The following is a 16,123-nucleotide window of genomic DNA, read 5'->3' as shown; positions in this document are numbered from 1 at the left end:
TGTCTATAATAAATCTCACTATTTGGTTGTTTAAATGGAGCATTGAAAATCTCAGTGTGGACGGGTGCGATGGCTGACGCCTGGAATCCTAGCACTTTGGGAGTCTCAGGTGAGCTGATTACAAGGTCAGGAGTTCAAGACCAGCCTGGCCAACATGGTGAAACCCCATCTCTACTAAAAAAATACAAAAATTAGCCTGGCACAGGGGCACACACCTGTAATTCCAGCTACCTGGGAAGCTGAGACAGGAGAATTGCTTGAACCTGATAGGCGGAGGTTGCATTCAGCTGAGATGGCACCTCTGGACTCTAGCCTGGGCAAGTGACCAAGACTGTGTCTCAAAACAAACAAAAAAAATCTCATTGTACTGGAACTGCCTGGTGATACATTCACCAGTGTAAATATCAACATCACCATCCAGCTGTTTTCCTCCATCCCCATAAAATTCCTCAAACAAATACTTGTTAAGAGTCCAGGGTGTATCGTGCCAGAACTCAAGCAGTCAAAGACATAATCTATTTCATTTTTCATTTTGATTAACAGAATTATCTTTTTTCTTAAGCTTATTGTTTTTAGTTGATTAGATTCTAGATGTCATTACAGATCAAAGATGAATAATTTCTATCACCTTCAAGTCACCCCCCCACACTCACTACTGAATTTGAACCATAACTTTTCCCTGGAAATCCTAGTTGGGGGCTCGATGCTAAGAGCTATCACTTATCAGGTTCACCTGATGACAGACTCTGGTCATCAAACCAAGTTAAAATTTTAATTCTTCCCATCTTCAAAGACTGAACATCTTTGCTGTTTTTGCTCATAAGTGAGACCCTCCAAAGACATTTGCCAAGGTCCCCCACAGACTGGCATTCAGTGCTTGGAGGACAGACTCCTAGGCAAGATCCCTGGTCACAGTATCCAAATGACTGTGACTGCAAATCTGGGGAAGCAGAGGGAGAACAAACATTTACCAGAAAATCCCTCTGAGAATCCCTCCCCAGGGCATCCTAGAGGGAAGAGCTCCCTTTCTCCTCAGCACTGCAGGATCCACAGAGGAAGGAGAGCTCTGGCCACCAGGACGGAGCCACATGAGAGGAGAGGACCCGGTGTCCCACACAGGTGGGGAAGTGAGTCCACGGGGCTGGTCCCCACTCTGGGCTTGATCCTGAAATAAAAGGACTTTGTGTAGCCATCACCTGAGTCCTCTACAAAGTACAGCCAAAGAACTATGGATAGGTTCACTCCTGAGGAGTCCAGTAGGACGTGAAGACTGCCTTGAGGTCACAGGAAGGAGACACAGGTGCCACCTTACTGAGCCTGGACTTGAGAGAGGGGACAGTGGACAGAATGGGAGGAGGCAGCGGTGAATCTCAGTGACTCTGGTCACCTGATCATAGAATGGTTTGCCTTAGTCTGGACACAAGGGGGCGCTTGGGGCCCATTTCTGGGAAGACTCGGGGTAATCAGAGCAGAACCAGGCGCCTACCCTGCCTGATGTCCTCTGCTCAGGGCTGACAGCTGTGTCCTGTGTCCTCCCCACCCTCTGGAACCACGAAGCTCCACCCCTGCTGCCCCCTGACATCCTCAAGCCCAGGAGCCTGACCCAGGGCTCAGGGTGGGGTCACAAACCTGGGAGGTCTGATTTGCATGGATGGACCTCCCCCTCTCAGAGTATGAAGACAGGGAGAGTTTATGGGGAAGCTCAGCTTCAGCTGTGGGTACAGAAGGCAGGACTCAGGACAATCTCCAGCATGGCCTGGTTCCCTCTCCTCCTCACCCTTCTCACTCACTGTGCAGGTGACAGGATTCGGGGCCAGGAGAGGGGTGCTGGGAAGTCCATGGGGCCCTGCTTTCTCCTCTTTTCTCCTTGTGTCTCTTGTCAATCACCATCTCTGTGTCTCTCTCACTTCCAGGGTCCTGGGCCCAGTCTGTGCTGACTCAGCCACCCTCAGCGTCTGGGGCTCCCGGGCAGAGTGTCACCATCTCTTGCTCTGGAAGCAGCTCCAACATTGGAGGTAATAATGTATATTGGTACCAGCAGTTGCCAGGAACGGCCCCCAAACTCCTCATCTATTATAGTAATCAGCGACCCTCAGGAGTCCCTGACCGATTCTCTGGCTCCAAGTCTGGCACCTCAGCCTCCCTGGCCATCACTGGTCTCCGGTCTGAGGATGAGGCTGATTATTACTGTGCAGCATGGGATGACAGCCTGAGCAGTCCCACAGTGCTCCAGGCCCAGGGGGAAGTGAGACAAGAACCTCCTTCCTCCTCTGCCAGGAGGGTGAGCCCCCGGCAGCTGCTGCTCAGGCCTGGCCTGTGGCTTCTGCTGCTGTAGCTTCCCCCATGGGTCCAGAGGCATCCAGGGTCCTGCCTGACAGTGGAGGCTCCTCCTCCCCTTTAGTCCTCAGAGTCAGGACCAGGGCATCCAGGAAACAGAACATCCTGCTCCCTGCAGCTTGAAACACAGGGTGTCTGCACTGAGGTCCTGGGCTGAGGCGGCAGGTCCATCTGTGTCATCACAGACTCACCTCTGATGGGGAATGTGTGTCTCCATCATCCTCCTTTTCCCATTTCCAGGAGTTTCCAGAGTGGTGTCTTCCTCCCCCCACTCCCTACTGTGAATCCCTGTGCTTCCTTTCTCCCTAGCACTTCTTTTTTAATAAAATTCCTTTCATGTAGGAACAATGCACATCTAATAAACCACCCATATTTGTAACAGGAAATTAGACAAATTTTGACATTTTTCTCATCCTTGAATACATCACCAGCAACAGGGAGCTATGCAACCTGTGACCAACCCCAGCAACCCCTCATGACCCTTTGTCATCTTCCTCCCTCCCTTCCCCAGTGCTCCCCTGTGCAACCACAGATCTGCCTCTGTCACTATTGTTTTGTTTTCATTTTCTGGAATGTATCAGTGTTATCAAACATTATCTTTCCATTTGTACTGGCTTTTATTCACTCTGCAAACTTCTTTTTGAGATTCTTCCCGTTCTTGCTGAATTGCACCCATCTCATAGAGGGCTCATTACTACCTTTGAGAGCTATTAGGTTGATTATTCCTGATTTTATTTATTTATTTTAAAGTTTGAATTTATCATCCATCAAAATGAAACTCTTGGAGTGATGTTCATCTCAGGTGACAGGAGAGTCTGTGACGGCTTGTCCGGATTCTTCCTTCCTCATCTCTTGCCTCTGGTTCTCTCTATACGGGAAGAGGTTCTCATATTCTATTTATTTACTTATTATTTATTTATTTGGGTTTTAAAGGATTTTAGTGTTTTTTCTCTTTAATTATTAATTGTTTTTTAATAGGTTTTTAGGGAACCGGTGGTGTTTGGTTACATAAATAAGTTCTTTAGTTGTAATTTCTGAGATTTTGGTGCACTCATCACCCAAGCAGTGTACCGTGTACCTGGGGAGTAGTCTTTTATCCCTCACCCACCTTCTACCATTTCCTCCAAGTCCCCAAAGTCCATTGTGTCACTGTTGTGCCTTTGTGTTCTCATAGCTTATCTACCACTTATGAGTGAGAACATACCACGTTTTGTTTTCCATTCCTGAGTTACTGCACTTAGAATAACAGTTTCCAATTCCATCCAAGTTGCTGTGAATGTCATTATTTTGTTCCTTCTTATGGCTGCCTAGTATTCCATCACATGCATATATATATATAACATTTTCTTTATCCACTTGTTGATTCATGGGCACTTGGGCTGGTTCCATGTTCTTGCAATTGCCAATTGTGCTACTACAAACATGCATGTGCAACTATCTTTTTTGTATAATGATTTGTTTGCTCTGGATACATGCCTAGTTGTGAAATTGCTGGATCAAAGGATACATCTATTTTTAGTTCCTTACAGAATCTCCACCCTGTTTTCCATAGTGGATTTACTAGTTTACATTCCCACCAACAATGTAAGTGTTTTGTTTTCACCACATCCATACCAACATCTATTATTGACCATTCTTGTGGTATTAAGGTGGTTTTATATTGTGGTTTTAATTGGCATTTCCCTGATCACTGGTGATGCTGAGCATGTTTGTTTATGTCTATTGGCCATTCGTATATTTTCTTTTGAGAATTGTTTATTTACATCCTTAGCCTAGTTTATGATGAGATTGCTTAGTTTTTTCTTGGTAATTTGTTTGAATTCTTTGTAGATTCTAGACATTAGTCAATTGGTGGATGTATAGATTGTGAAGATTTTCTTGCAGTCTGTCCATTGTCTGTTAACTCTGCTGATTATTTCTTTAGCTGAGCAGAAGCTTTTTAGTTTCATTAAGTACCATCTATTTATCTCTATTTTGTTGCATTTGCTTTTGGGTCCTTGGTCATGAAGTCTTTGCCTAAACCAATGTCTAGGAAAGCTTTTCCAATGTTATCTTCTAGAATTTTTATGGTTTCAGGCCTTAGATTTAAGTCTTTTGTTCATCTTGAGTTGATTTTGTATAATATGAGAGATGGAGATCTCGTTTTATTCTTCTATCTTTGACTTGCCAATTATCCCAGCACCATTCATTGAACAGGGTGTCCTAGAGTATAGTTTGAAGTTGGGTAATCTGATAAGTCTGGATTTGTTGTTGTTGTTGTTTGTTTGTTTTTTCTTAGTCTTGCTTTGACTATGCAGGCTCTTTTTTGGCTCCATATGAATTTTAGGATTGCTTTTTCTAGTTCTGTGATAAATAATGTTGTTATTTTGATGGGAATTGCACTGAATTTGTAGATTACTTTTGGTAGCATGATCATTTTCACAATATTGATTCTACCCATTCATGAGCATGGGATGTGTTTTTAGTGTTATCTATGATTACTTTCAGCAGTGTTTTGTCATTTTCTTTGTAGAGGTCTTTCATCTCCTTGGTTAGGAGTATTCATAAGTATTTTTCTTTCTTTGTAGCTATTTGTAAAAGGGGTTGAGTTCTTGATTTGATTCTCAGCTTAGTTGCTGTTGTGTAGCAGAGCTACACAACATTTGTGTGTCTTAATTTTGTATCCTGAAAGTTTGCTGAATTCATTCACTAGTTCTCGGAGCTTTTTGAATGAGTCTTTGAGGTTTTCTAGGTATATGATCATACAATAAGCAAACAGTGACAGTTTGACTTCCACTTTACCAATTTGGATGCCCTTAATTTCTTTCTCTTGTCTGATTGCTCTGGCTAAGACTTCTAGTACCATGTTGAACAGAAGTGGTGAAAGTGGTCATTCTTGTCTTGTTCCAGTTCTCAGAAGAAATGATTTTAAATTTTTCTGTTCAGTATAATCTTGGCCATGGGTTTGTAATAGAAGACTTTTGTTACCATAAGGAATGTCTCTTCTATGCCAATTTTGCACAGGGTTTTAATCATGAAGTGATGCTGGATTTTGTCAAGTACTTTTTCTGCATCTATTGAGATAAACATGTGATCATTGTTTTAATTCTGATTACATGGTATATTACATTTATTGACTTTGTATGTTAAGCCATTGCTGCATCCTTGGTAAAAAACCCACTTCATCATGGTGGACTGTGATTTGATAGCATGGCTATCCCTTTGTCTAGTGAGACACCAAACTCCAGGGTCCTTTTGATGCAGAAGGTGGGTGGGCTGAGAGTAGGGGGACACCTACCCTGAGAGCCCAGAGCTTCCAGGACAGGACTTGGGAGTCTGAAAAGGGGCAACACTCTTGAGTGGGGAAGAAGGGGGCATCTCTGGCCACAGGCCTGCATTTCTGGTGGCTTCCCCTTCACCAAACTGCACTCTCTGCTCTGATGTCTGTCACAGAATCTCCTTCAGTTAGACTAAGATCCCAGGACTTTACTAAAAATAGCACCATGAACCAGATAGATTTGTAATGGTACCAAAATTCTCTGCAGAGCAGTGAGTGCAAATGCAGCTTAACAGCGGCCCTCACAGTCATAGCTCTGGTGCAGAAGTAAAAGACAAAGGCAGAGAGAAACTGAAAGGCTCAGTAGGTGTGGGACTGGGGCAGCACTGTGTGCTGCAGGCTTGTCCTTGAGGTATCTACAGGTAAGAACAGCTGAGAAGCCATTCTGTTGTGACCCTGTATCATCTGCTCACTGCTCACTGGGCTCAGCAGCTGTATCCTCACAGGGAACCAGATTCAGCCAACTTGGCCTTCTCCACCCCACCTGGGAAATGTACTCCGGTGTCTGTCTGGACTTAGGTTCTATGAAGGGGCTGGCAGACAAGAAGAGGGGGCTGATTTGCATGAAGAAACCATTGCACACCATTTCCTTTCATTGAAAACCCATTAATGGATACTCTGGAGCCATCCATAGAAGCCTAGATTGTCTCCTAAATTTGGGAGTTATGAAGGAGTCATTCCTGATCAATCTACAGGAAGAGGGGCCATCAGCAGCAGGTGGTCAGAGTGAGGGAGAAACTGGTTTCTTTGAGAGACTCATCAACACAGCCACCAACTCTGGGACAAGTGGGGCACTTGCTATAACAGTCACCCCAAGCTACTCACAAAAGTCTGGGCTTAGTCCCCTCACCTTATTGCTTCTGATTCTGGTCCATGCCTCTGTTTACCCTGGACCCTCAGCCCATATCTGGGTCCAGGGTGGCAGGGGTAGCTCCATCTCAGTCAACGTCTACAGAGATGAAACATCTATTATGGCTTGGAGTAGTGTCCACAGCTGTACCTATGAGGGCCTCTCCTGCTCCCCCATCCTCTCACACAGGTGACCACTGCTGTGTTTCTGATGGATAGACCCAGCATCATTCACAATAGCTAAAAGGTGGAGGCAGCACAAGTGTCATCTATTGGATAAACAGGATATAGTATACACACACAAGGGAAAATTATTCAGCCTTAAAGTCAGAAAGTTCTGACCCATGCGATGGCATGGATGAACCCTAAAGACATGATGCCAGCAGAAATAAGCTGGTTTCAAAAGGACAAAAGTTGTCTGTTTGGCCTTATATGGGGTATCTAGTGTAGTGAAATCCATAGGGACAAGAAGTGGAATGATGTTTTCCAGGTATGACGTTTTGGTGTGGGAAGATGAAGAATTCCTGGAGATGAATGGTGGCACTGTGGTTATAAAACAATGTTAATTTACTTAATGACACTGAAGCAAACACTTGAAAATGGTTAAAAAAATGTATTTTGTGTTTGGATAATTTACCACAGTCAAACAGAAAAAGATTTATATTTGGTGCAGTTTATCTACTTCCAAGAAAAATAAAAACATACAGGAATAGGAGAGTGTGCCTGTGTATCCAGGCCACCCTTCCTTTTGTGCCAGCCCCACAGCACCCTAATAGATCAATAGAGTTGGAGGTGCCTCATTACAAGTGACACAAAATAACATGAGAAAATCTGGAAGTGGCCATGGTGGTAGCAGTGGGTGCCTGACCCAGTCCAGGAGCAGCCACTAGTACAACAACAGCCAAAGAAGGGGAGATGAAGCTGGTGGCAGTGGTAGCAGCCTCTCCAGCTGGAGGGGGCATCTGCTATCTTATGAAAATGGTTCATAGTTGATATATCTGGCAAAGATATGTCATCCTGTCTACCTTTCATGACCAACCACAGTCTTCATTGCAATATATGTCATCATAGTGGCATATTTCATCCAGAAGCAAGCAAACATGGAGGAAATGTCCCTCAGTGTTTTGGTCAACCTGGCATGGCAGTCCCCAACACAGGATGGATATTATACCATTCCTTGATAAATAATGGGAGTGCATGATGATCATTCAGACACCTGGAAAATGACTAGGCTGAATAACATTGTTAAAACAATGAGTAAGGAAAGAGACATTATTGGTAAAGGAACACCTGGATCCAGAGCATAAAGACCTGAAAGAAGATTGCCCAAGATGTGGACTTTTGGATCAGGACCTTGGTAACACAGATCCGATTTATGACAACGAAAAGCAAAGCAGTGCCTGGTCTATGAGTAGGAATCTGAATGGGGGAACTGAACAGGAAGCAGCAGAAAAGAGGGAAAGGAGCTTAGTGCAAACAGCAGGATGAGATCTCAGAGAACGCCAAGAAGGCCCAGAGGGACCCTTTGCTTTCTGCTTAGTGCCTTCCCCCGTACACCTTTTAGAACACCCATTTAACAAAGATGGCTTCTGCTATATTCTAAGTGAGCCTGATCCACACACCCTTGGTCCTCAGAAGGTTGAAGACTTCCAGGCAGGAGAACTTATTCCTGGAAACCTCCACAGTGACTGCCTCTATGAACAGGTTTTGTTAGCCTAACTTGATTGAGCTCCCCAGGTAAAGATCTCCAATGGCCAGCTGGCTGTCTGTGGTTGGAAAGAAGGGCTACTCTGTAAGGCCTCTCACAGAGCATAGAAAGGGACCTGGTACTTTGAAATCACCATGGATGAGTTGTCACCAGACACCGCTGCCCGACTGGGTTGGTCTCAGCCTTAAGGTAAATATCAATCTCCCTTAGGTTATGATAAATTTAGCTGTTCTTGGCAGAGCAAAAGGGAACCAAGTTCCACCAGTCCACAGACAAACAGTACTCTTCTAGCTTTGGGCAGGGAGACATCCTGGGATTTATATTAATCCTTCTGAAGACACAAAGACAACCAGTTATTGCCTGATACTTACAAAGATAAGGGTTTGATAAAGTACAGGAATCATTTGTATTTTGAGGAAAAAGACATTTTGGATAAAGCACAGAAGAGCCTAAAACTGATTCTGCACAGTAAAATAATATTTTATAAAAATTGTATCAATTAAGATGTTGCTTAAAAAGATATTTTTGAAGGGGTTGATTTCCAGCCATCTCACTGGAAAACAGCTGCATAGTTTGCATTAACTTTGGACTGTGCTGCAAGTGTCCTCCAAAGGATCTCACTTACTCCCCTGTGAGTGACATGGGCTGGGACGCTGTGGTAGAGCACACTCTGGCTGATGTCTTGTATCTCCTGGAGACAGAAGTGAATGGGAGGCACAGTCCTCCGTGGGAACCCTGAAAAGATCTCTCTTTCTTTTCAAGTATGGACTTTCTGGGAAATAATACTGGATGGCTTTTGTTGTTGCTTGAACTCTCTCAAACATTCTCTCAAGATGCTGCAGAACATAGCATATCCATTTAGCAAGTTTAAAGGCTAAATAAGACTATGAGAAGCTCCCTGTTCGTCATCATTCTTCTTCCACTTCCAGTGACTGCTCTTACACTCTGTGCCATCAGCCAATAGCTACTGATCCCAGGATCTTGTAATCCCTGTGTTAAACTGGCACCATGCTGCATACTTTGCCAGCTGGAACTGTTTATTTTACTCTATTTTCTAAGGAGCGAATAATCTTGTCCAAATATCTAACATATTTAAAGACATTTCTTCTGTGGGCACTGATTCCCTGCTATCTATTTTCCAAGGAAGTGGTGAGCCTGTTTCTGAGAACACCTGAAGTCAGTGGCTGTCCTTTTGAAACCAACCAAAAAGTGATTGCCTTTTGGTGTGGGTTTGGTTCTGTTATTGATTTTAAAACATACCTTTGAACACTGACATCTCTGAAACTACTAGATCTCTAGAAGTATAATCGTGAAAGAAGCTTGCTTGCAGCTTTGACAAAATGGGAAACTCTTCCCAGATAAAACTTGTTTTGAAGTTAAAAAAAAGAATAATGTGAGATTGGAACCTGGGAGGTCTGAAGATTCCCAAGAATACTCTCAATTCTGAAGCTAATTTTCAGCTCAGGGACCCCTAACAGCCGTTCACTCCTTACGAGTCCCTGGAAGGACTCACATAACTCACTGAAAACTGTCACATTCATTAATATGATTTTTCTACAGCAAAATAATACAGATTAAAATGATTCAAGGGAACGGGCACATGAGCAGAATTCAGTAGAATTCCAAGCACAAGCATCCAGTTGTCCTCTCCCAGTGGAGTAACAGACGATGCTGCATTCTGTTGGCAACAACATGTGATACTATGTAGGAAGCATTGCCAACCAGGAACGCTCACCCAGGCTTGGTGTCCAGAAAATTTGTGAGTGGCGGGGTGGGTGAGAGTGGGGTTGTTATGTAGACCTCGATAATTATCCTCACGGCTCACTTTAGTTTCCACTGAATTGACAACGAAATTTCAACCTTCAACCTTTGGTCATTTTCTGTTTAAAACTTCTCTAAAATAAATTATTTTAAAAATTCTCACTTAAATAAGCTGTTTATCCAATATGAGGCTCCACACAAATAGTTTCAAAAAGTCAGTAAGTCATTAAAACAATTATTTAGTCATTCAAACCATTCGGATAATAATGAACACCACGTAGCACTAAAATCAAATTACAGTCACGGGGGCAGGATTTCAGCAACAGCAGCAGAAAGTAGTACAAATAGGAATGAGCAAAGAATAGACAAGCAATGGGTGTGAATTGGTCTAGAAAATATTGTGGCGATGTCAAAAGATAAATCAATAGTTATTTGTTAAACAAGTGAAAGACCACGCATTCTCAGTCCAGGAAAGCCACCAGGGGGCAGTCTGGGTCTCTTGGATTTAAGAAACTCAGGATTTTAAGAAGTTCAAACTGAATGAACCCTGCACAGTTGCTCACTGACTCATGTAAATGTTAGAGCAGCTGCTTCCTCCCACAGGGCAAATCCACAGCACACAGCCACCCTGGGCTGGCCCCTTATAGGATAGCTACTCTCAGGGCTGTGGACCTAAGTGTTGATAAAAGCAGTAAAGATTTGCATAAAGCAGCACACAACATACCCCCTCCCTGTGGAGAGCTCAGTAGGAGATAAAGAGCCATCAGAATCCAGCCCCAGCTCTGGAGCCAGGGATCCCTTCCAATATCAGCACCATGGCCTGGACTCTGCTCCTCCTCCAGTTCCTCCTCACTTGCTGCCCAGGTTAAGAGAGATTTCAAATACCAGCCTTTGGAGGCATCCTTTTTTCTCCCTTTCTAATTCCTAACATGTGTCTGTTTTTCTGTTTCAGGGTCCAATTCTCAGGCTGTAGTGACTCAGGAGCCCTCACTGACTGTGTCCCCAGGAGGGACAGTCACTCTCACCTGTGCTTCCAGTACTGGAGCAGTCACCAGTGGTCACTATCCAAACTGGTACCAGCAGAAACCTGGACAAGCCCCCAAGACACTGATTTATGATACAAGCAACAAGCTCTCCTGGACCCCTGCCCGGTTCTCAGGCTCCCTTGCTGGGGGTAAAGCTGCCCTGACACTTTCGGGTGCGCAGCCTGAGGACGAGGCTGAGTATTACTGCTGGCTGCACTATAGTGGTGCTTAGCACAGTGACAGACTCATAAGAGGAACCAAGACATAAACCTCCCGAGGCCCTTGTGATGTGGAGATCACATAATAAGACACGCCAGCTCTCAAGGCAGCCTACATGTGAACCAGCCATAGAAAGGCAAAGGAAAAGATTTGAATCGATTTCTATTTCTGCTTAAGTCCTGAAGTGTAGGAAATGTAAGAATGATTTGTGAGTAACTGGACCCAGAAAGAAAAAAAAAAAGGAAAGTTACTTGTTTTATATTCCAAAAAGAACACTAACAGCTGAATCTGATCTAAAGGCTTAGTCTGAATGTATTTCCTCCAGAAAGAAGTATCTTCAAAGTGTGGGCTTTCTGAGCTAAGGGCAAAGGGAGGAAACTGTTCATTTTGTATATTACCCATGTTTGTTTTATTGAGTTGCTTTCATACAATATGTGCCTATTATATAAAATAAAAATATTAAAAACCACCAAGTTCACTGCAAAACTATCTCATCTCAAACAGTCAACATAAGCACATTTCTTCATTTGGATGCATTCTTCCATTTTTGTTCTCAATATTTCCACAAAGGTGATCAAGCCTTGTGCTTTTTTTTTTCTAGTTTTACACATCTTTCTGCTCTTGACATTTAAGGTTAATGTAGTGTTTCATTCTTTAAAAGGATAAAATACTTGAATCATCATTAATTTTATTTTGATTTGAGTACCAATGGAAGAAATACAGTTATATAGGTAATTCCAATTGTTAGATTTTCAGATAAAGATGTGATATTGTGTTATTATTAAAATACGCCTGGTTATTTCTATAGATTTAGTGTAGTTAGGGAAAATTCCTGCAATTTTCAATGGAAAGCCTGGAGTACATTATTCCTGACTTCACAACACACAACCTAGAGAAACAAGGGTTTCCAGCTCATGTTTGCTGGAGCATAATAGATTCGGTTACGTGGAACAATTTATATGCAAAACTATTTCAATGTCTTCATGCATGTGTTGGAACAGTACATCTCAAACTCTGTTGTGCACACAAATTATCTGGGGATCTTACAAAATGCAGTTTCTGACTGAATGAGTATGAATTGCTGATGCAGTCTAGCATTTCCAAAATGTGCCTGCCACAGAAAATCCACATATATATTTTAATAGTAACAAGTCCAGCCAGGAGCAGAAGCTCACGTGTGTAATCCTAGCATTTTGGGAGGCTGAGGCAGGAAGATTACTTGAAGCCAGGAGTTTGAGACCAGCCAAGGTCAACAGAGCAAGATCTTTTCTCTACGGTTGTATTTTTTTAATATAAAAAAGGAATTAGCTGGGAATTGTGCTACAGGCTTGTAGTCCTACATACGAAGGAGGCTGAGGCAGGAGAAGACCTTTAGCCCAGGAGTTAAAAGCTGCAGTGAGCCATGATCATGACACTGCACTCCAGCCTGGGTGGCAGAGTGAGATCTTGTCTCCAGTAATAATAATAAAAATAAGTCCATAAGAACAGTATAAAATAAAGAGAACCCTTGGCAGACAAGAGCGTAAGTAAAATCTCTGACATGGAGGATTAATGAGCTTGGATGATAGAAGCACCCACACTCCATGGAGGGAGATGACCAGGGAGGACAGCGGCAAAGCTGGGAGAGGCTCCCCTTTCTTTACAAACAAAAACAAAAGCAAACAAACAACAAAGCTGACCTCCCCTCTGGCTCCCGTCCAACATTCTTACTGGCTTCTCTTCCATTCTTTTCTACAGTGTAGCCCATCCTTATGCTCTCCCCTTCCACATCTCTGATTCCTGAATTCCTATCCGGTATCTCTCTCCTTTTCCTACCACCACTTCTCCCCTCTAACGTCCTGAGTTAATTATCAAGGGTTTTATAACAGAACACTCACTGCATTTTTCTAGATCTGTCCTTGAAAGTTGACCCTCGTATTTTTATTCTCTTTCTTGAACTTCTCTCGTACTCTTAGTTTTGAAGAAGCCTGAAGTTTTGGCTGATTCTCTCTCTTCGCCACAGCCAGGTCCTCCTCCTTCTCCTTCCTGGGCTTCTCGGTATTTCCAGTGAATCCAGTGAACCACACAAATATGCTAATCAATTCTCCCCAACTCCCACCGCTCCGTCTTATGTGCTGATCTAGTGAGGAATTAAATAGGAAGAGAGACCCTTGGGTTTCTGTGCAGCCTGGGAAGTGAGTTCACGGCTAGACTCAGCTGGGACACCAGACACCTGCTGCCTGTTAATGGTTAGTGGTCCCGGGGTCCTGCAGCAGCTGTGTCCTCCCAGGGTGCCTTGAGAGTCACTGACCACGCTCTCCTACCTCCCACTCACTCTCCTCGAGGAGGACAACCAGACTCAGCATCCTTTGTGAGGAGTACGGCCAGAGATCAGCATAGATTTGCATTCAGTCCTTTCCTCTAAAAGATGCCACAGAAGAAGGGCTGTTCTGCCTAATCTGTGTGGCTCAGGAAGCAGAGCTCCAGAGAAATCTCTACCATGAAGTAGACCCCTCCTCCTCTCCCTCCTCAGTCTCTGCACAGGTGGTTAGGGACAGAAGGCAGGGACTGGCACTGGGAGGACCAGAGCTCTGCCTTGCTCCCCTGGCTCATGGAACCACCTCCCACATCCTGTGTTTCTCCCCTGACTCTCAGGGTCCTGGGCAGTCCGGGCTCACTTGGTAGCCTGCACAGTCTGCCTGTGATGAAACCAGTCACCTGCACTGGAAGCAGCAGCAAAAAGGTTCTTGGAATTGTGTCCTGGTACCAACAATGACAGGAAAGTGCCTCCAAACCTCAGGTTTATAGAAGCACATATCTGCCTGCAGGGATCCAGGATGGATGCTCAGGCTACCAGTTTGGCAAGGAGGCCTTCCCAAGCATCTCTGAGCTTCTGGCTGAGGACAACACCGATCTCAACTGTTGGCTTCAGACAGCCCCCTGGAGGCACTGTTTGTGCTGCAGTCTGGGGGAGTGAGACAGGAACATGTCAGGTCTCCTAGGAGTATAACCTAACTGCAGCACCACATACAACCAGGACAGCAGGGCTGTTTACCATTTGTGTGCGTGTTTGCTGGTGCTGCTGCTAACCAGGGTCCAGGGCTCAGATTAGGGACAGTGATCTAGAGAATGCTGCTTTGTTTTCTCAGGGCCAGACTTCAGAGAGAGCCCTTAGCCACAGCATTGTCAGACTGCCTCAGAAGAATCAGAAAGTCCTTGATTTCTGGAACAGGCTGCCCTGGGAACAGAGTCATGATAGGCCAGGGCAAGCAGGGACAGAATCCAGCTGAGTCTGTCTCAGGCACATGCACTAATAAAGATCTCTGTTTTTCCTTATTGTTTATTGACCACCTATTATGTATGAAGCAGTTGTAAATATAACTTTTGCTGAATTGCTGCCTTTAACATGTTTTGGATTCTTTATTTTTCCTGGAAAATTTTCATTATTCACTGTCTTTTTGAACAGCCCCTAGCTGCCCTTCCACCTGACTCCTTAGCTGACCCATTTTCCATGATGCCCACTCCGATGGCACATGTGGGTAAATAAATTTTCCTAAAATGCCCTTTTGGGGTCCTGACACCTTTAAAAGTTATGTATGTACAAGTCTACACATCCCACAGACCAAGACTGCTTCTGGGAGTGAGAAATCACAGTAATAATGAATAGGATGAGAGAAGCAATATCTAGGAATCAGACCATGCATATGTGAATACAGACAGTGACTGGAGAGCTGCGGAGACCAGCGGGGTTCTGAGGTCTCTGAGCCATGGGGAAGTGCGTGTCCTGGGACCAACATCGGATGTTGTGTGGCTGCCCTGTGGTTCCTACACGGCTGCTCAGTAAGGACCATTCAATCAAAGAAATCCAGGCCTGGGAGCTGGGCCCTGTGCTCACTGATGGGCACTTGGCCGCTGTGTCCCCTCTGGCCTGGCAGAGCTCCCTGAGCAGGGACCTGTGTATGGTCTCAACAGGTGTTTCCTCCCAGGGCCTTGCAAAACGAAAAGCAAATCTTCCTCCTGCTCAGTCTGCAGAGTGAGCTGAGCTGCATCCCCAGGGCTCAGGGAGGGGCTGGGCAGTCCCTGGGTGGAAACACATTTGCATGAGCAGCCCCTCCTCTGCAGAGGGTGGGAAGAAAAGGAGGCCTGGGGCAGCCCAGCCCCACTGCGGGGAAAGAGGCTGTGTCCACCATGGCCTGGACTCCTCTCCTCCTCCTGCTCCTCTCTCACTGCACAGGTACGAAAAGACCGCAGAGACAAGGGCCAGCACCGCAGCCCGATTGTGACTCTTCTGGCAAAGATCCCTGATCAACTTTACCCTGGTTTCTGCCTTAGCACCCATTAATGTCTGTGTTTGCAGGTTCCCTCTCCCAGCCTGTGCTGACTCAGCCGGCCTCCCTCTCAGCATCTCCTGGAGCATCAGCCAGTCTCACATGCACCTTCAGCGGTGGCATCAATGTTGCTGGCTACTACATACACTGGTACCAGCAGAAGCCAGGGAGTCCTCCCCGGTACCTTCTGAGGTACAAATCAGACTCAGATAAGCACCAGGGCTCTGGAGTCCCCAGCCGCTTCTCTGGATCCAAAGATGCTTCGGCCAACACAGGGATTTTACGCATCTCTGGGCTCCTGTCTGAGGATGAGGCTGACTATTACTGTGCCATTTGGCACAGCAGCGGTCCTCACAGTGACACACACAGATGGGGAAGTGGGACAAAATCTCACCCTGCTCTGGGTCTTGCTCTGTAACAATTTTTAAATTTTAAAATAACTGGCCTAGGCACAAACTACATTTGGATGTACTTTCTAGTTGTTAAAGGCTCTTCTGTCAATTTCCCATCCATTTTTCTGATGTCTCAGTAAAACAAAAACAGATCAAAAGGAAACCACCTGATGACCCTGAAGCGTTGGCTGCGTGTCCATGTGTGCTGA

General features: G+C 44.8%; 1 protein-coding gene, 1 pseudogene and 1 gene segment (V, D, J or C); all 3 read left to right on the top strand.

Annotated features, from left to right (window-relative positions):
• The window catches only part of LOC106996055 (immunoglobulin lambda-1 light chain-like), an 801,838-nt gene that overhangs the window by 78,703 nt on the left and 707,012 nt on the right, over positions 1-16,123 (top strand). The gene's annotated exons all lie outside the window — the stretch shown is intronic.
• LOC144331573 (set1/Ash2 histone methyltransferase complex subunit ASH2 pseudogene) lies at positions 5,527-8,949 on the top strand (annotated as a pseudogene).
• Positions 10,696-11,684, top strand: LOC107000579 (immunoglobulin lambda variable 7-46-like). The segment is given in 2 exon segments: positions 10,696-10,835; positions 10,924-11,684. Coding segments are annotated over 2 exon segments (354 nt in total).

The sequence above is a fragment of the Macaca mulatta genome, chromosome 10, assembly GCF_049350105.2.
Source record: "Macaca mulatta isolate MMU2019108-1 chromosome 10, T2T-MMU8v2.0, whole genome shotgun sequence".
NCBI classification, from domain to species: Eukaryota; Metazoa; Chordata; class Mammalia; order Primates; family Cercopithecidae; genus Macaca; species Macaca mulatta.
The sequence above is the reverse complement of the archived record's forward strand: the minus strand, read 5'-3'. Positions and strand labels throughout refer to the sequence as shown.